Source organism: Pseudonaja textilis, chromosome 5, assembly GCF_049901715.1.
Source record: "Pseudonaja textilis isolate UNSWEBS1 chromosome 5, rPseTex1.2, whole genome shotgun sequence".
Lineage (NCBI taxonomy): Eukaryota > Metazoa > Chordata > Lepidosauria > Squamata > Elapidae > Pseudonaja > Pseudonaja textilis.
In genome coordinates, this window is record NC_141994.1 from 24,686,078 (window position 1) to 24,712,776 (window position 26,699).

Below are 26,699 nucleotides of genomic sequence, written 5' to 3' on the forward strand. Positions count from 1 at the left end.
GGGCAAAATTCATCTAACCAACATCTCGCTCAGCAACCGAAATGTTGAGCTCAATTGAGGTCATAAAAAGAGGAATTCCTGTGTTTCCGTACTCTATGGTAGAACTATTTCATGATTCTATGGCACTGTTCTGACCCAGATCCCCAAACACAACAAACCCACTGAAATGAACTCAAAGATTCCTTTATAAGGAGCGCTAGCAGCCCGGCAAAAAGCTCCTCTCTCAACGCCGGTTAACAAGTCTGTCCGACAGGGAGATGAATAGTTATCTGCCACATCTATTCATCTCCACCCTCTGCCTTTTATCCCCAGAGCTAGGGTGGGGCTTCGCTAGCAGTGGTGGCTCTTCCGTCCCAAAGACCGGCCTATAGATTTCCACTGCTCTCCTTTCCTCTGCCTTCTGCACATCCGTGCATCAGGCACTGGACTTAGCTGTTCCTCATCAGCCACCTCCAAACCTGGGGGCTGTTGACTCTCCATCTGAGGGCTGACAGACGGCCCAGGCTCCGCCTCTGTCTCTGTCTGTCTCTCTCTCTCTCTCTCTCTCCAGCTCCATTCCCAGTTCCTCTCAGAGTTCTCTTGAGGCTGACCCTGACTAACACACCTCCTCCTCCTCCTTTGATTTAACTGTGGGAGGGATCAGTGACTGATAGGTGACAACAGGCGTGCAAATGCATTCAAATGTAAATTAAGCCAAACATTTACACAACATCTGGAACAGGCTTTGGAGAGGCACTTATGTGACCAACTACCTTGATAGACTCCCTTCAGGGGAAAACATATTTTTTGGTGACATATGTACAAGCGTGAACTAAATATTGGTGGCAGATGGAATGGGCAAGCAAGTTCTCCAAAGAGATCCATGACAAGCGTCAATTCCATCTTCTTCCTGCTTCAATCTGCATGTCATAAAATATCCATAATTGTGTCGATTTGAAGAAGCTTTTGAATATGCATTTTTCTCTCAGGATACCTCAGCCATTTGAGATGTGTTTATGGAATCAATAGCCCTGCATGGAAAAAAAAATAGAATTCCATACACCTGAGCAGTGTATAGATATTAAAAAGCTGGTGTCAACCTTGGGGGCGTGTCAAAAGCAGGAAGGTTGCGTCTTCTATCTTAAAACCCTTCTTCTTGCAAAATCTACATGGAAGAACATGAAACATGACTCGTTTTGGCCACCACATTATAAAAAAAAAAAGAAGATGTTGAGACTCTGGAAAGAGTGCACAGAAGGGTAACAAGGAAGATTGGGGGGACGGAGGCTAAATATATATAAAGAATCATTGCATACATTGGCTCTGTCTAGTTTAATGACAAGAAGGACTAGGAGTGACATGATAGCAGCAAGGCACCAGACAAGACAAGACAAGAAACAATGGATGGAAACTTAAACAAGGAAAGAAGCAACCTAGAAATAAGGAGAAACTTCTTAACAGTGAGGTCAATCCACCAGTGGAACAGCTTGCCTTCAGAAGTGATGGGTGCTTCAACATTGGAGGCTTTTAAGAAGAGTTTGGACAGCCGCTTCTCTGGGATGGTATAGAGTCTCTTGCCTGAGCTACAAGCAAGGTCCCTTCCAACTCTGTTATTCTGTTATATAACCTAACATAAAGTCTACGGTAGATTTTAATGGAAGAGGGTTTTTCTTAAAAAAAAATCCACACACACACAGACACACACACCGAATTTTGTATACAATCATCCATCAAACAGCAAACACCATGATGTATGCTATATTCTTGTGCCATATCTTATTCCACATCAGATATTTCAGCTATACCTATACAGAAGACCACAGTCACATGTTTTCATGGTCACGAGACTTCAGCTCCAGAAAAGGGAAGTGTTACATGCAAGAAATTTGGCTTGTAAAAAAAAAAAAAAAGGCAGTTATAACAAGACTCAGCAATGCATGAGAGATGATGCTTGGGTGTAATTTTGGTAGCATGCAGCATACTTGTTTTAACGGGCACATTTATTTATTTAATAGATTTTAGTTATATTTTTATTTATTTAATTTATTTAATTATTATTCACTGATTTAAATTTATCTATCTATCTATTTATTAATTCATTTAAAATTATTGGCTGCCCAATAAGAGATGGAAAGGGAGTCCAAAATCGCAACCAATTTCCCCCCCCCCAGAAAGTGTTTAGAAGCCCTAGAAATGTAGAAGGAAGGCCTGATATGAATTGGGAAGGGTGTAGTACATGAATATTTTAAAAGGCTGAAGGGAAATTATATTTTTCTGCCTTGGTTTGTGGCTTCGGTCCTGACTGGACTCCTCACGATGGATTAGTTTTTGCATATAAAATGACTGTAAATTCTTCCAGCAAGATAAGATCAGCGATGGATGTGATTTTTTTTTTTTTTTCAAACATCTAATAAGCTGCCACAGAGATCACAGAAAATACCCCTGGAGGTTTGGAGAAGAAATTAGGCCTCAATTTGTCCGGAACGGTATAAGGCCTCCTGGATGCACAGTGGGTTGGATTAGAAGACCTCACGGGTCCCTTCCTTCCAGCCCTGTGATCCTGTATTCTGAATTACAGCTACTGTAAAGACAGGATCCAAATATGTTGGGAGAAGATGGGGTAGAGTGGATAAACGTTAGAACTAACTACGCGTCACCAAGGAATTTCAATCTGCTGCTCTCTGAGGTATTTATTTGGTTAAGGAATGAGGACTTGTGAGAAAATATCCACCCCCTCGATTTACCAGGTGATGGCTGGTTTTGACACTTCATCTTCCTTTTTCTACGGATTTGATATTCCACAAACTGCCTTTATGGTTTTGAGTCATAAACAGTGCTCCATTGAGAAAATCACAGTTTTTTTTAAAAAAAGCAAAGGATTGGAGGGAGCATATTGTCTCTCTGGAGCAGTTAAATTGTCCAGGCCAGCCCCCCCTTTTGTGTGTGTGAGTGTCTATGTGTGTGTGTGTGTGTGTGTGTGTCTTTGCTGCACTGGAAAAATCCCAGGGGAAAAAAAAAGGAGACTCTTTATAATGCACCCTACCCTCTGTGCGATTTCCATTATTCCAACGGCAGCGCTGCTCAATGGTCTAAATCAGCAGGATTTTCATATACGTTCAGTGAGAGGATAATTGAAAAAAACGAGCTTTGACAGATATAATACATGATTCCGGCAGCATCATTAATGTCCCCTTTAAGAAGAGATAACTTCCCTTCCCTCTTTTTTTTCCTGCCCTCCCTCTTCGTGTTTTTATTTTAAACCATCTGCTTACTACTACGCTGGCAGAGAGGTTCCCTGGACACAAGAGCCCATCATCGTATTTTCCTGCTCCAGCTGTGCACCATTGCCCCAGATGCTCTGCGTGGCAGAGATTTCAAAGCTCAGAACCTCAGTGGGCTCTGCAGACTAAAATGGGAATTAAAAACAGCTTCCAAGCCCCTCTCAAAAAATCCCAACGCTCATTGTTATTCTTAGACTGGAATATTACAGACTCGGGACTAGAAATAAATACAAAATACAGGCTCAAAACAGAGCAAATTTGCAGTCTCCCAGCTCCAGTTAAAACTCTCCTTTCCACCCCCCTCTAAATATTTTCTCCTGCTTAACGACTCAGAGACCTGAAAAACTTCCATCCCTTTGATAGATACATAGATAGATCTATTTCTCCCCAGCAGCCATGAAAAGTTTAATAGCCTACCATTTTCTTTGCATTCTTCGGGTGGTTTAGCCTTCTTCGCCAAGCGCGGATCCAGCCACGATGTAGTCTTTGTGTTATGGCTGAAAAGAAAAGAGATCGCTCCGATCAAACACATTGCCAATGGATTCACGTTGATCCCCTTTCCATACCGGTTGAAAAGGAGGTAGGGGACTGGAAAAGGATGGAAGAAGAAGAAGAAGAAGAAGAAGAAGAAGAAGAAGAAGAAGAAGAAGAAGAAGAAGAAGAAGAAGAAGAAGAAGAAGAAGAAGAAGAAGAAGAAGAAGAAGAAGAAGAAGAAGAAGAAGAAGAAGGGGGGGAGGGGAAGAAAAGGAAGACAGGGAGGTTCGCCCCACAAATTTGCAATCCATATCTTTTTTAAAAAAATTTGCTTACTGGCTCTGAGTAGACCTGGAGGAGGTGTAAGCATAATTGTGTGAGGCATCAGCCTCTAATTTTGGCAGCTCCAGTGCCTTGTCCTCAAAGCTGCTATTTTTATTAAACAGCCCTGGAACGGTTGCCAAGCTAACCTCATTGTACATGCAGAACTCATCCAGGGCAAAAAGTAATTTGCAGCATTCTCCCACAAAAATAGGGGTGCAGTCAGGAGACTTCTGTGTGCTCATTCACTGGCTTTTTGGGCGAAGGGCTTGGGTTTTAATGCTTAAAGCAAACTATCTTGTACATATAATTTCTGAACAGACACAGAAATGGAGAGAGATGCAAACTGTTGTAGTTACAAGTTCCATTTTCTTAAGTCAATGATTAATGGCCCTCCATTTAAGCCACGTCCATCTCTTCTGTGCTTTGCCTGGTTCTGTGGATAAAAGTATACAAAGGAACTGGGTATGGCTAGTTTAGTGAAGAGAAGGACCAGGGGAGACATGAGAGCAGTCTTCCAATATTTGGGAGGCTGCCCCAGAGAGGAAGGGGGGAAGTCAAGCTATTTTCCAAAGTACCCAAAGGCCAGACAAGAAATAATGGATGGAAACTGAACAAGGAGAGATTCAGCCTGGAAATAAGGAGAAACTTTCTGACAGTGAGAACAATCAACCAATGGAACAGAAGTTGCCTTCAGAAGTTGTGGGAGCTTCATCACTGGAGGCTTTCAAGAAGAGACTGGACTGCCCTCTGTCAGAACAGTGTAGGATTTCCTGTTTGGGCGGTGGGTTGGTTTAGATGACCTACAAGGTCCCTTCTAATAATCTCCAATCTCTGTAATCTATATTTTGCAGGGGTTGAAACGAATCACAGGGTCCATTTGACTGAATCTGAAACAACAATTCCCTCCACTCCGGTCTAGAATAACCAGGGAAATGAATTTTAGTTTCAGGCAAAATGGTTCAACAAAGAGAGACAGTTTTCCAGATCAATGGATCACACAATAGCAACATATCAATAAAGTTACATGTGAAACATTTTAGAAATGCACATTCTTCTTTACGCTCAGTGGATATAATGCAAGTGAATAGCAAGAAAGAAAAAAAGAACTCCTTTTAGTATTATAAATGAGATGGAGAGATGTCTGTTAGACAATCCAATGATGACATCAAGGAAGCATTTAACAGAATAGAAGATAGAATTCTTTATTGGCCAAGTGTGATTGGACACACAAGGGATTTGTCTTGGTGCAAATGCTCACAGTGTACATAAAAGAAAAGATACATTTGTCAAGAATCATAAGGTACAACACTTAGTGATAGTCATAGGTACAGTAAGCAATCAAATCATACTAGGAAATAGAATAGAATAGAATAGAATAGAATAGAATAGAATAGAATAGAATAGAACAGAACAGAACAGAACAGAACAGAATACTTTATTGGCCAAGTATGATTGGACAAACACAAGGAATTTGTCTTGGTGCAAATGCTCTTAGTGTACATAAAAGAAGAGATACATTCATCAAGAGTCAAGAATCGTCAGGTACAAAATAATAGTCATAGGGTACAATAAGCAATCAGATCATACTAGGAAATAGAATAGAATAGAATAGAATAGAATACTTTATTGGCCAAGTGTGATTGGATACACAAGGAATTTGTCTTGTTGCAAATGCTCTCAGTGTACATAAAAGAAGAGATACATTTGTCAAGAGTCAAGAATCATCAGGTACAATACTTAATAAAAGTCATAGGGTACAATAAGCAATCAAATCACACTAGGAAACAGTCAATATAAATCATAAGGATACAAGCGACAAAGTTACAGTCATACAGTCACAAGTGGGAGGGGATGGGTGATAAGGAGTGTTGAGAAGATTAATAGTGATAGTAGTGCAGACTTTGTAATTAGTTGGACAGTGTTGAGGGAATTATTTGTTTAGCAGCGTGATGGCATTCAGGAAAAAAACTCTCCTTGTGTCTAGTTCTGGTGTGCAGGGCTCTATAGCATCGTTTTGAGGGTGGGAGTTGAAACAGTTTATGTCGGGGATGTGAGGGGTCTGTAGATAATTTCACAGGCCTCTTTTTGACTCGGGGTGCACTATACAAGTTCTCAATGGAAGGAAGGTTGGTAGCCATTATTTTTTCTGCAGTCCTAATTCTCCTCTGAAGTCTGTGTCTGTCTTGCTGAGTTGCAGAACCAAACCAGACAGTTATAGAGGTGCAGATGACAGACTCAATCATTCCTCTGTAGAACTGGATCAGCAGAGTAACAGAGTTGGCAGTCTCTGGATATTCTCAGTCAACTAGGACATCTAGAAGCCTCTTATTCAAGAAAAAGATAAGAGAGCTGAAGAAGCTTCTTGGATAAGAAGCGAAACGTCTTCAAAGAAAAACCAAAAAGTCCAGTTGCCTCTTGGAAAAACAAAACACCTTTGGGACAACAGATTTGAAAGGCACCTTGGAGGTCTTCTAGTCCAGCCCCTTGCTCAACCAGGAGACCTTACAAACAGTTGTTCATTAAATGAACTGTTGTAAGTCAAGGACTAACTGTCTTCCCCATCCAGTAAGGTGTTATATCTAGAGATTGCCCAAATATTGTCCTTCAAATTGGGCATGATGTGGTAAACTTAAAAGCTTAAAAGATGTTGTGAATTTGTGTGTTCAAATGTATGCAAGAAACATACTTTCCATTAGCAGAAGAGCCACTCATGGATACACACATCTATGAATTCCCCATCTTAAAAAACAGATTTTGTGTAACATGTATTTTCTTGCTCTCTTCATACAACCACTAAGCTCTTAGGTAAGGGGCATTTTATTTGTTAAACACAACTTCGGAGGCTACTCCTTTGAATTGATCATGTAAGAATGAATTAAGAACGTTTTTATTTATCCACTGTTTGTTCATTGACCTAACCTTTCGTCTAAGTCTTTTTTTTTTCTTTTAATGAAAGGTGATAAAAGATCAAACAGCTTGCCCAAAGTCCATGCACGTGGGTTACTATTGATTGCTTTTCATGCCAGAAATAGTGTGATATTTTTAATCACACAGAGGATGTCATGAGTTTTAATTTGGACTGGACATTCTCTGTTGACTTTGAAATAGACTGATAGGTTGGACTTTTTGTTGATTGCAATTTCTAGTTCCTAAACACTGAAAGAGAAGGTAAACTGTGGGGTTCGTGGGAGCCCTCTGAGCTTGGTGGTTTTCTTGAAGACGTTTTATTACCCAACTCGGTAACATCATCAGTCTAGAAGGGAGTGGGGTTTGTGGAGTGGAAGAGAAGCAGGAGAGGAGCAGAAGGAATGTGGGGTCCTTGGAGTTCTCTAAGCTTGGCTGTTTTCTTGAAGAGGTTTCATTGCCCAACTAGGTAACATCACCAGTGTTAGAAGGGAGAGGACTTTGTGGAGTGGAAGAGAAGAGGGGGATGAGCAGCAGGACACATAAAGATCCACAGGTTCTCTACCCCTTGCCCTGTTTACTTAAATATATGCAGACACACAGTACATATAGCTGCATATACTGTTTAAAACCACCACAAAGTAAATTATCTATTTTACAGTCTTGTTGGTATGTTTTTGGGAATCATGATAACAGAAAATGAAGCTTAATCTACCATAAGGAATATATTTATCATATCATATCATATTGTATCATATCATATCATATCATATCATATCATATCATATCATATCATATCAATCCCTCCCATTCTCCCTCCCTCCCCCTCTCTGTATCTCTGTATCTCTCTCACTCTCTCTCTCTCTCCATCCATCCATCCATCCATCCATCCATTGCTCTGTTTATCATCTATCTATGTATCTATTATATATCATACACACACACACATACACACACACATATAGAGCGAAGGGGGGAGGAAGAGAGAGAGAGAGAGAGAGAGAGAGAGAGAGAGAGAGAGAGAGAGAGAGAGAGAGAGAGAGAGAGACTTCCTGTGGGATTTCTAGATCCAAACAGCCAAGCAGGTACTAGCCCCATGATGCTGAACCTATGGAATGCGTGCCGGAAGTGGCATGCAGAGCCTTCTCTCTAGGAATGCCAGCTGTCGCCCATTGCTCTTCCGGGTTCCGATGCATTCATGTGCATCGGCCAGCTGGTCTTTGCGTGTGTGGAAGCACCATAAACTGAAAGAGCAGCTCCCCTTTGCGCATGCATGCACTGGGAAGCTAGGCTTCTGGTTTCTGATGCGTGCATGGGTATTGGCCAGCTAGTCTTCATTCACACATGTATGCCAGAAACTGGAAGACCAGGTGGCCAGTGCGCATGCAAATGCCAGAAACCGGAAGCTCAGCTTCCCAGCATGCACATGTGTGCCAGGGAGCTGCTCTTCTGGTTTCCGGTGCTCCCCTGCACGTGTACGCACACACTTCTGTTTCAGCACTCAGTGCTGAAAAGATTTGCCAATACTGTACTAGCCAGTCAACCAGACATGGTGGTAGTAGACAAGGATCAGAAAGCAGCAGTAGTGATAGTTACACCAGTGCCAAGAGACAGCCAGATAAGAAGTGTATGCATGTATGCATAAGATAGATTGATAGATAGATAGATAGATAGATAGATAGATAGATAGATAGATAGATAGATAGATAGATAGATGATAGATAGATAGTGTCAGCCTTCAAGATTTTCTCCCTTTGCTTTGCATCTTTCAGCTGTCATAAGTAACGGGAGGAGGAGGGTGGAATGGTTATGGGAAGTGAGCTGGAGGTGTTACAAACCAGAACTGTATAAGCTGTGGTGGTGGGGTATATTCTTGCTTAGGTTTCTATCCTATGCTATGCGCAGCTGCAACTCTTTATCAAAATATGTCAAGGTCAACAGACAGAGGCCTCATCACCACCTGGAGATACCCACATGATGACATACACAACTTTTAATTGGATGAGCCAATTGAACTATTGGGGGTGGGAACGTTGCCATTACTTGGATGGATGGAAAGATAGATAGATAGATAGGTAGATAGATAGATAGATAGATAGATAGATAGATAGATAGATAGATAGATAGATAGATAGATAGATGTAGATGGATGGATGGATGGATGGATTATTCTGACCCAAACCTGGTTCCAAGGAAGCAAACACGAGACAAAGGTAACAGCACAACCTTTTAATGTTTCCTTACGAATCCTATTCCTTCGCAGGTAAAAGACTGCTTCAAACCAATTAGCTCCGATAAGAAAGAGCCTTGCCAAACTTTTGCAAGCCTGCCAAGAACACCAAATAAAGTTACTAAGCAGTAATTCAAACCAAAGAGTCTTCAAACACCAACTCAGATATTCCTAACGTCCACCAGGCTCGAGTGTAAAACTTCTTTGCCTTCTGCAAAGAACTGTGGTTTCTCTGCTGGCTTTTATCTCCTCAGGGAGGGGTCTTGCAACCTTACTACCGAGTCATCTGTGCTGCTGCAGCTGCTTTTTCCTTCCAGCAGCCCTGCACGCATGTGCAATGGGCACAGGCTCCTCGGGGACCTCTTCATCACTGCTGCCAGCCTCCACAATCTCCAAAGGCAGCATTCCACTTCCTGATGGTCTTGGCCCCATCCCTGCACCACCCGCAGGCTCCTCATCTGAGTCCTCACTCTCCAAGCCCTCAGCCACCTGCACCTGCTGCCAGTGAACCACAACATAGATAGATAGATAGATAGATAGATAGATAGATAGATAGATAGATAGATAGATAGAGATAGATAGATCTACACACACACACACACACACACACACACACACAAACTTTCTGTGGGACTTCCAGATCTAGATAGCCAAGGAGGTACTTACCAATAACCAGACATCATGGCAGTAGGCAAAGACCAGAAGAAAGCATTAGTGATACATGTAGCAGTGCTTGTCCCAAAGCTGTTTTTTTTTCAAAAGGCAACTAGATATTCTTGGTTTTCCTTGAAGACGTTTCACTTCTCCTCCAAGAATCCGATAATGACTGGAGATAGATGACCAGCTGTCTGCAAGGAATAGAAATCCTTCCATGCTCCACCATTCAGTCAGAACTAAAGAAGCTTCTTGGATGAGAAGCGAAATATCTTCAAGGAAAACAAAAGTCCAGTTGCCTCTTGAAAAGAAAACCACCCTTGGCAAATTTCTTCTGAAGCGAAGAACCACAGAAGCACTCCTAATCTTATACGTCACTCTCACTCGCATTCTGATCCTCGGCTGCACTTTTTAAATTTAACCTTTACTGGAACCAAAACTTCAATTACGGCAAACTCCCCAAATAGGAAAACCAAGAATTATTTTCTAAATGTCACCTCCTGCTCCCGAAGTCATTCAAGGCAAGCCATTCAAAGCATTCACTCCAGGCAAATGGTCATTGGCAGGGAGAATAAATGGAAAAAGACAAGAGGGAAAGAAGAACGAGAGGATTATTTCAATGCCGTTAACTTTTTATTTCCTAGTTAGCTACCCTTTGGTCAGCCAAGAATCCAGTTGGTCTCATCGCTAGAGAGAGAGAGAGAGAGAGAGAGAGAGAAAGAGGCTTGATACCCATGCTTCACTATGAAACTATGTGGTTGGGGGCTTAGTTTTGGGGGAGAAAAATAAGGGGAAAAAATTTCTGCCTCTGCCTACCAGCATCCATCGGTATTCATCTGGCTAGCATTCTGTCAATGTGTGAGAGAGTTGAGGGCTGTTTGGAAACTGAAACAGTATTTTCTGTGTCAGCAAGGAGACAGCAAGGAGCCTGGGAGTGGCTTAGCTCAACTATTCTGTACTAAAGCTGCTTGGTGCTGTGAAAGTAAAACTGAAACTCCTCTGCTTGTGTTTTGCCTTTGGAACAGATTTCTTTTCAGGTGGGGAGGGGGAGTAGAACTCCTTAGCATCAGAGCATGTTAATAATAATACAGTATACTAATGCTCTGATGGTCATTTCAAAAAAAATCTTTTTTAGAGAGCACCTAGAAGCCAAGAGGAACATATGTGCCAAATTTCAAGTTTGTAGGCTTTACGGTTCTGGAGATTTTGTGATGATGCATGGGTGGTGTTTCACTTATATATATATATATATATATATAGATATATGTTTATTTGACCGAAGGGCTGTTTCTGTGTTCAGATAAGTAAACAAAAAAATAATAAAACCCCCTGAACTTATAGCATCTTCTTTTATGAAACTCAAGCAGCTGGTTAGAGTTATTTATTCAACGCTTCTAGTGCATTTCCCAATTGTAAAACTCCATGGGGAAAAGACAATGATTATTATCCAATCATTTACAGATAGCCTTTGACTTACAAATGTTCATTTAGTGATTGTTTTACATGGGAAAAAGTGACATATGACTGTTTTTTTACACTTATGATCATTGCAGTATTGCTGGGGCAAGGAATGGGGGCTCAACCCATCCCACGGCGCTCGGATCTCGAACACGGACTGTCAGCTTTCCGTCTAACAAGCTTAGCATCTTTAACTGCTGAGCCATCACAATGAATTAACCTTTGTGCCTGCATCTGAATCCCTTCCGCAGCTACTTTACTCTTCATTTATGAAAAGCAGAGAACCGAGAAATCACAGTGAAATAAAGAATTATGGCCAATGCTTCCTAAATGAGGCAGGATTCATGGCGAATAATCCAATCTCTTAGGTTAGATATTAAAAAAGGTAGAAGTGTTTTTCTCCTTTCTAGTCGTGTCTGACTCTAGGGGTGATGTTCATCTCTGTTTCCTAGCCAAGAGAGTGAACATTGTCTGAAGATGTATCCATAGTCATGTAGCTGGCATGACTATACATTGAAGTGCATGGAATGCTCTTACCTTCCCACCAAAGTGGTACCTATTTATCTACTCACAGTTGCATGCTTTCGAACTGCTAGGTGGCCAGGAGCTGAGGCAAGGATGGGAGCTCATCCCATTGTGTGGCACTTGGGTCTTGAACCCAGTCTCTCAGCTTTCCAGCTGACAAGCTTAGCATCTTTAACCACTGAGCCATCACGATGAATAACTTTTGTGCCTGTGTCTGAATCCCTTCTGCACCTACTTTACTCTTCTTTTTTGCAAAGCAGAGTACTGCGAAAGGACATTGAAATAGAGAAATTACGGCCAATGCTTTCTAAACGAAGTAGGATTCATGGCAAATAATCAAAACGCCTAGGTTAGATATAAAACGGATAATGTTTTCTCCTTGCCAGTCATGTCTGTCTCTAAGGGGTGATGTTCATCTTTGCTTCCTAGCTGAGAGACCCACCATTGTCCGAAGATGCTTCTGTGGTCATGTGGCTTTCATGACTATACGTCGAAGTACATAGAATGCTCTTTCCTTCCCACTGAATTTATCTACTCGCATTTGCATGCTTTTGAACTGCCAGGTGGACAGGAGCAGAGGCAAGTAATAGGAGCTCACCCCATCGTGCAGCCTTGGATCTCAGACCTGGGGCATCAGCTTTCCAGCTGACACACTTAGCAGATTTATCTACCAACACTTGCATGCCTTTGAACTGCTCGATTGGCAGATGTGCACCCTAGCCAACAAATCCCATGCCTGAATTTCATCTTTCGGAAAAGCATGGTCTTTTTTTTCTCTTCCATTTGACAGAGTGGAGTTAAAGTGACCTAATGTATTTTTGTACCATCACTTTATGCCATCTTGGGAAATCTGCAGGAAAATTCCGAGTGCTGTTATGTATTTATTTCGGTCAGTCTAATGCACATACAGCGTGATCCTTGGAGAGCGGCCAGAGGTTTAAGATAGAAACGGGGAATGAAATTGATGGAGTGTATATTAGAAAGGGGAGAAAATGTTCCCTTAAAAGTATTTGCTATGTAACCTCTATTACTATTTCGTATGACGTAATATATTTGGATAACAACACTGGGAGGATTCTAAGCGGATGTATTAAAACCACTCCAACTTGCTTTCTGTTCTGCCAGCTTTATGAAGGCTGTGGTGCAGGAGGCTGACTAGGCCACACACTCACCATGTCCACTCCCATCCAGCAATTGGGCAGAGAGCTAAAATGTTTGAAGGCCACCCCTGAGGAAGACATATAGATGATGAGGATGGAGGCTCATTCTCCAAACTTGTGGGTTGGTTTCCGAATGTTTCATTACCAAGTTAGGTAACATCTTCAGTGGAGTTTAGGAGATTTCAGTGACAGTGTCCGTCTGTTGATAAGCGCTTCGTGTGGTCAGTGGGTCTTGTGATGGGGAGGTCATGTTAGGTGAGGGTCACATCAGGTGCGGGACTTTTGATGGGTCTCGAGACCAACTGACCACACAAAGCCCTTATCAGCAGAAGAACAAAACATCACGGGATCTCCTAACTTGGCAACCTTGCGGACTTCAGTTCCCAGAATTCCCCAGCCAGGGAACTCTGTAGTCTCAAGTTTAATGGAGCTTCTGTTTCAGAGGTGGTATTCAACAGGTTTTGACCAGTTCTGGAGAATTGGTAGCAGAAATTTTGAGTAGTTCAGAGAATCGGCAAATCCCACCTCTGACTGGAGATTTTACAGTATCCTTCCCCTGCCACGCTCACCAAGCCACGCCCACAGAACTGGTAGTAAAAAAATTTGAATCCCACCACTGTTCTGTTTCCATGCCCAAGTGTGGAAAAAATGAACAAAGTAAAAAGAAAGAAAAGATTCAACATTTCATGAACATTGTTAAGTAGTTCAGTTGGTGCCTGAAACCAAAACAGATGCTTCTAAGCAAAATTCCAACTGACTTTTCTTTAGCAAGATTTATTGAAAGGAATAAAATAGAGTTGCAAAAGCTCCAGCAAGTAAACCCTTTCTTATTTATATTTATTTTATTTTATACATTAGGACAGATATAGTATTTCCCTCGTTTTACTGATAATAGAGATTGTGCTTAGCTTCCTCTGAATCTTTATTAACCTGGGAACCAATAATTACAAGACTAAACCAACAAACAAATATACACAATGTATTTATATGCATCTATGCATACATATACAGATGGAAATAAAATAAAATATCCAGTTTTAGTTTATAGCTGACATTTGCCAAGTCTTTACATCTTTTATATAAGCAACCAAAAACTATTCACCATAATGAGGCCTACATGAGAAACATCGTTGTGATTATGGCAAAGTTTCAAAACTACACAAATGGTTTAAGACACTGGCCCATATGGTATTACTAAAATTTAAATAATTTAAAGCAGAGGTCTCGAAACTTGACCACTTTAAGACTTGTGGACTTGAACTTCCAGAATTCCTCAGCCAGCTATCCTGGCTGGGTAATTCTGGGAGTTGAAGTCCACAAGACTTAAAGTGGCCAAGATTGGATACCCCTAATTTAAATAAAATAATCTGTATAAGTCCCAAGGAATTCCATCATACACGATCCTGGCTATTTCAGCAGAACAACATCATTTATAGGAATGGATCCCACTGAATTCAGAGCTAGAAGGGACTTATTTCCTTTTCAACAGGTAGTAGAATGAATGAGCTGAAAGGGACTTTGGAGGTCTTCTAGTCCAGCCCCCTGCTCAAGCAAGAGAACCTATACTATTTCAGATACGTGGCTGTCCAGTCTCTTGTTAAAAACCTCCTGTGATGGAGCATCCAGGCTTTCTGGAGGCAAGCTGTTCCACTGGTTAATTGTCCTCACTGTTAGGAACTTTCTCCTTAATTCCAGGTTGCTTCTCTCTTTGATTAGGTTCCAACCATACTTACTCAATAAAGGAGACTTTAGTATTTACTTGATAAAGTAGACTTTAGTACTTACTCGATAAAGTAGACTTCCCCTTTCTCCGTGTAAGCCATTTCCCAATTATCCGGCAAGGGGCCCAGTTCATCGTTTTCTTCAAGTTTTGGATGCTTGGTTACATCCATTTCCTCTTTTACTTCTTCTGGCTGGCTATAAACAGGAGCAGGATAAGGCTGAGATGAAGTTTCTTCTGAAACACCGGGGCCCTTTTCTTCATGTTCACTTGACTCTGCGTAAATAAAAACATGGGCATCATTTGCAAAAGTGAAGGTTTCCCCTGTCTGGTTGTGCCTGACTCTAGGGGGCGCTGCTCATCTCTCTTTCTTATCTGAGGCAGCCAGCATTGTCTGAAGACATTTTCCGTGCTCATGTGGCCAGCATGGCTATACACCAAAGGTGCACTGGATGCTGTTACCTTCCCACCAAAGTGGTACCTATTTATCTACCTGCATTTGCATGTTTTTGAACTGCTAAGTGGGCAGGATCTGGGGGAATGGGTGTTCATCCAGTCATGGGTCTCAAACTGCTGACCTTTTGGTTGACAGCCCAGTGTCTTAACCCCTAGGCCACCATGCGGCCACAATAATAGCCTACATCATTTGTAGGCTGCTTGTTATTGTAATGAAGCAAAATTGGTATGACTGGGCTTCAGGGGGGCTTCCCTGGGTCATACTTATGGAGACAGGCCAGAAGTGACATATGAGCCAAATAAGGCTGGTTTGGCCTTTCTGAGTTACAAACTTCAGCATGGGCCAGAATGTAAAAAACCCACAATAATTATATAGATAACAGAGTTGGAGGGGATCTTATAGATCATCTAGTCCAACCCCGCCCACGCAAGCAGGAGACCCTACACCATTTCTGACAAATGGCAGTCCAATTATTTCTTGAAAACCACCAGTGATGAAGCTCCCTCAACTTCTGAAGGCAACTTTTGTTCCATGGGTTGATTGCCTCAGTGTCAGAAAATTTCTCCTTATTTCCAGGTGAAATCTCTTCTTGAACAGTTTCCATCTATTATTCCCTGCCTGGACTTTAGGTGCCCTGGAAAATAGCTTGACCTCTGCTCTCTGTGGCAGCCTCTTAAGTATTGTAAGACTGCTATCCTATCTTCCCTGGTCCTTCTCGTCACTAGACTAGCCAGGCCCAGTTCCTGCAACTGTTCTTCATATGTTTTAGCCACCAGTCCCCTCTTCATCTTGGCTGCTCTTCTCTGTACTCTTTCTAGAGTCTCAACATCTTTTTTTATAGTGTGGTGACCAAAACTTGATGCAGTATTCTAGGTGTGGTCTTATTAAGGCTTTATAGAGTGCTGGCCTTTATCTCCTGCTGAATGCCACCTCTGCTACCTACTTATCTATCATGTCTGTCTGTCTGTCTGTCTGTCTTCCTTGTGTTGTCTTTCTGTCTGTGTCTGATCTATCTATCTATCTATCTATCTATCTATCTATCTATCTATCTATCTATCTATCTATCATCATCATCATGTCTGTTGTCTGTCTTCTTCTATCTATCTATCTATTATCTATCTATCTATCTATCTATCTATCCATCTATCTATCATGTCTGTCTGTTTCTATCTGTCTGTCTATCTATCTATCTATCTATCTATCTATCTATCTATCTATCTATCTATCTATCTATCTATCTATCTATCTATCTATCATGTCTGTCTGTCTGTCTGTCTATCTATCTATCTATCTATCTATCTATCTATCTATCTATCTATCTATCTATCTATCTATCTATCTCTCTCTCTCTCTCTCTCTCTCTCTCTCTACCATCTATTATCTATCTATAAACTACATAAGTTTTCTTCCACCAGTTGTCATTTTTTTCTTGTAAGTACCTAAAGTGGTTGTATTCCAGGAAACACAATAATGTTACAGGGATGACAAACTTTTTAATCTGAATAAAATTCTCTTGGGATCCTGCAGTGATTTAGTCTCTTCATATCATTTTATTTCTACAAACCCAAGGGAATTCCCTTGAGTTTTGGCTCCAGCGGCAACAATTTTGCGCTACTACTTCGGTAAGTGACTCTTTTCTACCTGAAGCTATGTATTGCACATAGAGACAAATCATATTTGTGGTGTGAAGCATTTTCTTCTCTAGAAAGGATTCACTTAAAAATATTAACAGTGTGACTACAAGATATTATGAGTTGCAACGTTGAAGAGAGGCAAATCTTTCCAGATTTGCTGAAAACGAGATTCTAAATTAAGTTCTTCCCTTACTGTAACCAATGGAAACCACTCTTGCATTTTTAGGCGACCTACTTTCAAAAATTAAGCTGCATCGCAGAAGGAGGATAAAAGCACAGACATGAGTTTTATGAGGAAGTTCAGAGAAGACTGCATGGGAGGATTTCCACGCTCCGATCTGTCCAAAGGATTATCAATGCGGTTAGGGGAATAACTTCATTCTTGATGATTAAAGAACATCAAGAATGGCTTTGTGCTCCATCTTTACTCCTTCCAGCCAATGGGAGAAGCCAATGGGAGAAGGCTTAGTCTTACTGGACAACCAGCTAAATATGAGCCAGCTGTGTGCAGTGGCAGCCCAAAAAGCCAATGCAATCCTAAATTGCATTAACAGAGGGATGCAATCAAGATCAAGGGAGATACTAATGCCACTATATAAAGCCTTAATAAGACCACACCTAGAGTACTGCATTCAGTTTTGGACACCACAATATAAAAAAGATGTTGAGACTCTAGAAAAAGTACAGAGAAGAGCAACCAGGATGATGACGGGACTGGAGGTTAAAACATTTGAAGAACAGTTACAGAAACTGGGCTTGGTTAGTCTTGTGAAGAGAAGGACCAGGGAAGACATGATGGCAGTCGTCCAATACTTAAGGGGCTGCCACAGAGAGGAGGCGGGGGGGGTTCAAGCTATTTTCTGAAGCACCTATAGGTCAGACAAGGAATAATGGATGGAAACTGATCAAGGAGAGATTCAACCTGGAAATAAGAATAAATTTTCTGACAGTTGGAAGCATCAACTGATGGAACAGAAGTTGCCTTCAGAAGTTGTGAGAGGTTCATCTCTGGAAGCTTTCTAGAAGAGATTGGACTGTTATTTGTCAGAAGTGGTGTACGGTCTCCTGCTTGGGTGGTTGGTTGGACTAGATGACCTACAAGGTCCTTCCAACTCTGTTAATCTGTTAAAGGCCAAAAAGGAAGACCATATATTCCTGCACTACAGAAGTCTCTGGAGTAACAAATACTGTTAACTCTACAAATAGACCAAATTATGTTGATTTTGCATAGCCAGTTTGAATCCTTTACTAATTTACTATTAGTCTTTTACTAATACCAGGTTTAGTATTTTACTCCTCTGGGCATAACACCTGCTTCGGAACCTACTAAAGGAGCTTAGGGTTGAAATGAGGGGGTCCTTGGTGCTCTCTGAGTTTGGTGGTTTTCTTGCAGATGTTTCATTACTCAAAGTAGGTAACATCATCAGTTCTAGAACAGAGGGAGATTTGTGGAGAGGAGGAGGAGGGGAAGGGGAGGAGGAGGAGGAGGACAGGAAGGAGGAGGACAGTGGTGGGGTGCTTGGTGTTCTCTTACTAAGGCTTTATAAAACCTTGATAAGACCACACCTGGAATACTGGATCCAGTTTTGGTTACTACCATTGCAAAAAAAAAAGATGTTGAGACTTTGTAAAAAATGCAGAGAAGAGCAACTAAGACGATTAAAGGCCTGGAGACTAAAACATACAAAGAATGGGTGCAGGAATTGATATGGCCAGTGTAAAGTAAAGAAGGACTAGAGGAGACATGATAGCAGTCTTCCAGTATCAGAGGGGATGCTACAAATAAGAGGGAGACAACTCATTTTCCAAAGCACCAGAAGGCAAGACAATGGATGGAAACTAATCAAGGAGAGAAGAAAACTGGAATTAAGGAGAGGACAATCAACCAGTGGAACTTCTTGCCTTCAGAAGTTGTGGGTGCTTCATCACTGGAGGTCTTTAAGAAGAGTCTGAAATGGTATAGGGTCTCCTGCTTGAGTAGGGGGTTGGATTAGATGACCTCTAAGGCACCTTCCAGCTCTGTTCTGATTCAAATATCTTTCAGAGCTGGGATAAAAGCCATCTCTTCTCTCACCCAACTCTATTGCAGGAAATGCAAACACCTGCTATTCAATAATCAGCAACCTCGGAAAAAAATATTTTCCTCCCTATTTGTTGCATCCACAACCATTCTATTTTGAAAAGGCATCATGCCGACCCAGATTTTATTCAACAATATTTAATCCCTGTAGCACGAAAGACAGGTAAACGATCTCAATTTTCCTTGTTGCATTAGCTTTCTGGCTTTGAATCACCTATTGGGTGATTGCAAAATTAACCTGCCCTTAGGAAATACATAATTAAAAGAATGTTTCCATATTCTCAGGCAACAAATTAATGGATTTCCTATAATTTGAGGTGGGGAACACTCCACAATTATATAAATTTACTCTTGTTTCATTGTTAATGTTAACCATTAACAATCTGCTCCAATATTTCTAGACAGAGAAATATTTTTCAGTTTAAGAATTAGGTGGGTGCAGTTGGGAAAAAAAATCTGCAGAAAAATGCAGGCTGGAAGAAGAATGGAAGGCATTACGCTTGATAGAGATAAGCTATGCTCATGTCATTTTTTATATTCTAAACTATATATCACTTTAAAAGTGACTTTGGCATCTTCCTGGCTGCAGATATGGATACAGCAATATCTCTGTGAATAAAAAAAGGCCCCAAACATTGGTTATGAATAATATAAGAGATTTTCATCTCACTTGGAACTATACACAAATCGGCCACACTGGACTTTTAATTATTTTAAAACAGGATTTCCATGAATGACTTGGGTGTTTTGCTTCATACAGATAGATCTTGATTTACGGCCACAATGGAGCCCAAAATTTCTGACGTGAAGCAACACATTTGTTAAGTGAGTTTCCTTGACAAAAATTCAGAATCCTGACCCAGAGGGAAGGCATCTTAAATAGTCCTGGATGAGAGTGTCTTCAGAGGCTGTGAAATCTAAGAGGGCAGTTTTTATATGCTTATGGGTATACAAATGCTGAGTATAGAACACAATGACATGGTAATAAAATTGGAAGGGACCTTGGAGGTCTTGTAGTCCAACTCACTGCTCACTCAGGGGATCCATCCTGGACAAGTGGCTGCCCACTCTCTCCTTAAAAGCCTCCAGTGATGGAGTACCCACACCTTCTAAAGACAGGCTGTTCCATTGGTTATGTCATGCACCTGTTGGAATCTGATTCAGAGGGGGAGGCTGAGCAGCTGATGGAGTGGCAGTGTGGCTCTGTTGGCTGTGGAGGAAACTGGGGAAGGGCACAGTCTGCCTGGGCAAGGCAGGGGAGAGGTAGAGCAAGGGGGGAAGACCCAGGCCCACTCCCTCTTCATCCTAGGGCACGTAGGGAGGAACAGAGAAGGGAGCAACGTGAGTTGCTTGGCTTACAGGGGAGGAAAGGGCCCTGATTCCCTTCATTAGCTGCAGCTGGGAACACAGTGTTTAAAAAGGGAAGCTGCACCAGCTAGTTGTTGGGAGCAAATAGTGTATTATCTGGTATTGTTGAGGTTTATCTGTGTTCCTGACATCTTCCCAACTATGTGTGTTTTGCTGGGCTTTCAAGTCTTCAATTCCTTCTCCTGCCCTGTCCAGTTAATTACTGCATTGTGGTTTGTGTGGATTTTTAGTTACAGTTTATATGTACTTTTTTCGGACCGAATTTCCTCCATTTTAAAGACTGTTCTTAGGAGAGTTTTTTCTCCAGCTAAAGGTAACTGGACACTGGGGGCAAAGTTGGAGATAATATAGGGACTCTTCTTGCTTATTTGACTGTGTTGCCTTGTGGTCATCACAGGTTAATTGATCTCATTGTCAGGAAATTTCTTTTAGTTCTAGGTTGCTTCTCTCCTTCATTCATTTCCATCCTACCTGTCCTGCTTTCAGGTGCTTTGGAAAATAAGTTGATCCCCCTCCTCTCTATGGTAGCCCCTCAAATATTGGAAGACATGCTATCATGTCAGCCCCTAGTCTTTCTTTTCACTAGACTAAAACATATCCGATTCCCGCAACTGTTCTTTGAATATTTTAGCCTCCAACCCCCTAACCATCTTCATTGCTCTTTTGTGATGACCCAGGGTGGAATACAAAATAAACACAGTTACAAAAAACAAGTGAAGCCCCTTTTATTCCTTCACTTGGCTTCCGAGCTCCAAATATCCTTGAATGGAGGCAAAAAACTCCCACACAAGCAGTTACAAGGAGGAGGAAATTCTGTTTAAATTATAAAGAATAAAAAACAACACAAACCAGGCAAGATAAGGCCTTGAAGATGTCCACAGATATCAGAACATACACTGGGAAGGATGCCAAACTCAGAGAGGAACAATAAACTAGAGATATTTCCATGCCTTGTTTTCAGCACTGGCCCATATGCATGTCTGTCCTCTTATCCAGTTGTCACAGCTGCAGCCCATGAAGAGGATCAAGGCCTTCTCCTCCCAAGTAGACCACGTCTCTCCCTTATCCTTTCCTCCCTGCATGTCCTAGGATGGTGAGGGGATGGGCCTGGGTCCTTCTCTGACTGCCCAGCCACCTCTGCCCTTGCCCAACCTCCTCCACAACCTCTGGAGCCACACTTCCACTCCTTATCCTCCTCTCCCTCAGAGTCAGTCTCCATCAGGGGCATGACATCTTCTCTGCCCAATTTCCAGACTCCCAACACCTGTTTTATAGTGTGGTGCCCAAAACTGGACAAAAAAATTCCAAGTGTGGCATTATAGAATGGCAGTAACACTTCACGTGATCTTGATGTTGTCCGTCTGTATAATGCAACCTCGGTCTGCATGAAAACCTGTGTGGAAATGTTCTCACCTGGTGTGATTGCCATGCTATTGCCATTGACCACAGCTTTCTCTTCCTCTTCCTCTTCCGGGGGCTCAATTCCTGCCTTTTCCATGTTGCTCACTGACTTGTTTCTTTTCCGTTTGCCTTCCGAACTGGGTGTTGCTCCTGGGAGGATCTGATCTGTGACATTTAATAGTAGTGGGACTGGTTCAGCTGGAGGCTTGGGAGTACCGTAGTAATTATCTAGGATGAAGCAAAAGGGGGGGAAAAAAGGGAGGGGGAGGAAAGTTTCAGAAAACAGGCTCAGAAAGAACGGTTTCCTATCGATTTCATTCTGTAGTTTTCAGGTTTCGATCTCCAAACTCAAACGTCTTTAAAATTTCAAGGGAGTAGCCAGGATGAATTTCACCACCAACTGGGTTTTCTTGATATGTATTTGTGGATAGAAAGATGCCCTTCAGTGAGAAATGGAAAGCCTTTTTACTAAAACAACTGCTGTTACAGATAGCTACTAGCGTTCGAATGTACGGCTTGTAATATCTCCCTTGTTTATTTGGGCTTCGATAGCCAGTTAATCTACACACAAAATTTCCTGATGGAAAATAAAACCACCCAAAACACAGCATTTGTAGTAACACCACCACCACCATCACCAACAATATAATAGAATAAGAGAGTTGGAAGGGACCTTGGAGGTCTTCTAGTCCAACCCCCTGCCTAGGCAGAAAACCCTACACCACTTCAGACAAAGGGTTATCCAATCTCTTCTTTAAAACTTCCAGTGTTGGAGCATTCACAACTTCTGGAGGCAAGTTGTTCTACTGATTAATTGTTCTAACTGTCAGGAAATTTCTCCTTAGTTCTAAGTTGCTCCTCTCCTTGATTAGTTTCCATCCGTTGCTTCTTGTCCTGCCCTCAATAATATGTCTATTCCAGATCCTTGGAAAGGACTCAATAGACAAAATTGCTAAATCCAGTCTGAACATCTGGCTGACTGTGCAATTATTCTTCCTCCTCCTCCTCCTCCTCCTCCTCCTCCTCCTCCTCCTCCCCCTCCTCCTCCATAGCATGACAAAGTAGCAACAATGAGGCATTGGAAGTTGTGCAAGAAATACCGTTTGCCTGCAGGAAAGAATTGGTAGGACTGTAAAGTAGAGAAAGTGATGGAAAACGAGGAACCTTAGACCAGAGGTCCCCAACCCCCTATCCATGAATTGGTACTGGGCCACAGCATGCCAGAAACCGGGCCACACAAATAAACAAAGCCCATCTGCCAGATGCAGGCAGTATGTGAAACCACGCACCCTCCAGTCCACGGAAAAACTCCTCTCCACGAAACCAGTCCCTGGTGCCCCAAAGGGTGGGGGCCACTGCTTTTGATAATTCAAACTGACAGGCACTTGCTGCATAATACCCCAGACTTAACAATTGCTAGTAAGACAGATAAAACAGTCTGGATAACAGATGCAGCAAACCCTGGAGACAGCACAGAATAGAAGAGGAAGAACTGGAGAAGACAGCAAAGATATGCCAATAGAAATAGAAAAACTGTGGCAAAGGAAAGCAAAGATACCACCAATAATAATAAGGGTCTCGGGTGCAATCCCAAAACATCTAAAGCCCACTTGAACATCATCAGCATTGACAAATCAACCACCAGTCAATTGCATCATCGGCATTGACAAATCCACCACCAGTCAATTGCAAAAGGCAGCTGTTCTTGGAACAGCTTATATCCTGCAGAGATATCTTTAACAGCATCAAACATCCACATCTTTGGGGAGGACTTGATAGGTGGATAAAAAATGCCAAATCCAGTGTGAACATCTGGCTGACTGTGCAACAAACCATAATAATAATAATAATAATAATAATAATAATAATAATAATAATAATAATAATAATAATAAAATCACACTCCAGCACCAATTCAAAAATAATGGGAACCATCTAATTAAACAGACATTTGAACAAAACAAGCAAGCAATTTATAACAGAGGCTGGCAAAACTGCAATTATTTGGTTTACTGTTATTATTTGATTGAAATACTGCTATATTTGATGGGAAGTCTTCAAACAGTGCTGGATAACCATCTGTAATGGATGCACCAGACTCTTGTCACCTTGCAATTTATAAGATAATGTGGATTGCAATTCCCAGAATTTTCCCCACCAGCGGGCTGGCTGGAGGAATTTGGGGAGTTAAAGTCCACACATCTTAAAGTTGCCAAGGTTGAGAAATACCAATCTAACAGAATAACAGAGTTGGAAGGGCCTTCAGAGAACTTCTAGGCCAACCCCCTGTTCAAGCAGGAGAGATTATACTGTTCCAGGCAACAAATGGTTGTCCAATCTCTTCTTAGAAACCTCCAGTGATGGAGCACCCACTTCTGGAAGTCAGTCATTCCACTAATTCTGTCAACTTGTAAAGCATTCCTATGCCTGCTTCTGAGTTGCCATAAGAAGCGGGGTGGGGGGAACCTAAAGGAGCTGTACGGCAAATAAAAACCAGAAGCACATTCCACGCTTATCTTATAAAGATTCTAGCCTAGGCTACTGGATCTTCTGCCCCTGAAAATCCTTCATTGGAGAGTGTGATTGATGATACCCAGCCCGTGAATGGTGTTTCGTTGGAGAATCTGATTTATGACACACCCAGAGGGGTGTGGGGAAACAGGGTCACAGGTGACTGTAAATTATGTATGCCAGAGTTGGCTGCATTTAGGTTAATGCCGGCATGTTGCTCCTAATAAATCTTTTGGATTCTTTTGAAGCTTGGCTCGAGGCTCATGATTTAATTAGTGCAATCTTTGGAACCCAGACAGATTCATTGTTCTTACTGTCCAGAGATTTCTCCTTAATTCCAGATTGCTTCTCTCCTTGATTTGTTTCCATCCATTTTTCTTGTGTTTCCTTCTGATGCCTTGGAGAATAAGTTGACTTCCTCTTCTTTGTGGCAGGTCCTTAGATATGGAACACTGCTCTAATGTCACCCCTAGTCCTTCTTTCCATTAAATTAGACATACCCAATTCCTGCAACCGTTGTTCGTATGTTTTGCCTCCAGTCCCTTAATCATCTTTGTGGCTCTTCTCTGCAATCCTGTGAAACTTGCCCTGGACAGGGCTGAACTGGGTGATATCAAAGCAGCTTTCCAACTCTACGGTTCCCTGATCCATCCATCCAAAACAGGTTCAAGTCCCCTCTGTTGTGGCCTGCCTGCAGTTGATGGAGCTGGCAGCAGAGTCAGACAGTAGTGAGGAGGTTGGGGAGGAACCTGGGCTGCGTCTGGAGGCTGAGGAAGATCTGGAGGAGGGCTCTGCATCAGAGGCAGAGAAGGAGCCAGGGCAGGTTGGCAGTCAGCAGCTGCCTTCGGGTTCAGACAGCAGTGAGGTGGAGGAGCTTATGGAATCGGTTCCCAGGACTACCAGAAAACAAGAACAATTGAGAAAGCAGGGTTGGCTCAGGAGTAAGGCCACACCTCGGAGATGATTGGCCCCTCCCATAGGACATAAAAGAGGAGCGAACAGGATGTGAGCTTTTGCAGGAAGCAATTAGTTTGTCTGGTCAATTCAAACTTTGAAAAGTTTTGTTTGACTCTGTGTCAAGTTTGGCCTTGCCTTGCCTTTGGCCATTCGTTCTCTGGCTGCATTCCAAGCGCGATAAGGTGGGTCAACATTCCCCTGAAAGACTATTTGCCAAGCCTTGCAGGCTGTGAATGAACGAAATTCACAGCCGTGCAAATAAAAGAGGTTTTCCTAGAAGTAAGATTGTGTTTTATGCTTTCCAAGGAAGCCTAGATCAGAATACCCACTTCAAGAAATAAGCTGGGGAAAAATTCCGGCCTCAGCAATGCGTACTGCTGGCAAAACTAAAATATCTGCATTAAAACTTCAACCATATGGATTACAGCTGGAAGCAGATTTATATTTAAGTGCTTCAGACGCATCTGTTCATTTCTTCTCCTCGTCTTTGCTCTTGGAGAACCTAATGATGATAGAGAGGTAAGCATGCTTCCTGCTTCTCCCAACCGCTTCCATTCTCTCTGCCCGAATTTGAAAATTAATTTTTCTGCTGGAATGTAATTTATTGAGATGGAGACGGTTCAAATTAATGCAACCAGACTGTGTGTCCTTAAACTGCAAAGGCTTTGGGGCTTTCCAGGCACCGCAGATTAAATTATGAGCTTTTTTTTGGTCCTCCTTCCTTTCCAAAGCAATTAGCTACATGTATGCAACGTCTCTCTCTCTCTCTCTCTCTCACACACACACACACAAAAGCAACAACTAATGATCTAATTAAATAATAATAAAAATAATACCTGGAGAAAAGCAGAAGAGGAGAGAGAGAAGAGTAGAAAACCGCAACATAAAAAGACCTGCAAAAAGACGAAGGATGACTTTGGAAAAGAAAGCAAAGACAGGACCAAGTAGGAGTCTATCCCAAAACATCTGGATCGCTAGTTGAACACCATTGTGACTGACAAAACCACCGTCAGTCAATTGTAAATGCAGGTTTATTGGCATTGCTTACATCCATCCATCCTTCCTTGCTTCCTTCCTTCCTTCCTTCCTTCCTTCCTTCCTTCCTTCCTTCCTTCCTTCCTTCCTTCCTTCCTTCCTCCTCCCTCACTTCCTTTTTTCCCTCCCTCCCTCCCTCCTTTCCTCCCTCCCTTTTTTGTTCCTTCCTGTTTTCTTCCTCCCTTCCTCTCCTTTCCTTTTTCCTCCCTCCCTCCCTCCTTTTGTTCTTCCTCCTTCCCTCTCACTTCCTTTTTTCTTCCTCCCTCCCTCCTTTCTTCCCCTCCATCTTTCTCCTTCCTTCCTTTTTCCCTTTCTTTCTTCCTTCCCTCTTCCCTTTGCCTTTCTTTCCTTTTCCTTCATCCATTCCTCCCTACCTCCTTCCTTCCTTCCTTCCTTCCTTCCTTCCTTCCTTCCTTCCTTCTTTCCTTCCTTCCTTCCTTCCTTCCTTCCTTCTTTTCTTTCCTTTCTTCCTACCTTCCTTTATCCATCCATCCATCCATCCATCCATCCATCCATCCATCCACCCAAAAGCAACTAGGGCTATTCT

The 26,699-nt window shown here is 42.1% G+C and overlaps 1 protein-coding gene across 12 annotated transcripts in view; it reads right to left on the reverse strand.

Moving 5' to 3' along the window:
• Positions 1–26,699, reverse strand: part of MAGI2 (membrane associated guanylate kinase, WW and PDZ domain containing 2) — a 566,496-nt gene that overhangs the window by 170,422 nt on the left and 369,375 nt on the right. For 11 of the 12 annotated variants that reach the window (XM_087934361.1, XM_087934362.1, XM_087934363.1 and 8 more), the window contains 3 exons: positions 21,662–21,877; positions 14,775–14,985; positions 3,678–3,757 (listed from right to left, as the gene is read on the reverse strand). In XM_087934361.1, coding sequence (XP_087790487.1) covers positions 3,678–3,757; positions 14,775–14,985; positions 21,662–21,877 — 507 coding nt within the window. The remainder of the gene's footprint in view (positions 1–3,677; positions 3,758–14,774; positions 14,986–21,661; positions 21,878–26,699) is intronic. The other variant, XM_087934364.1, reaches the window with a different exon arrangement.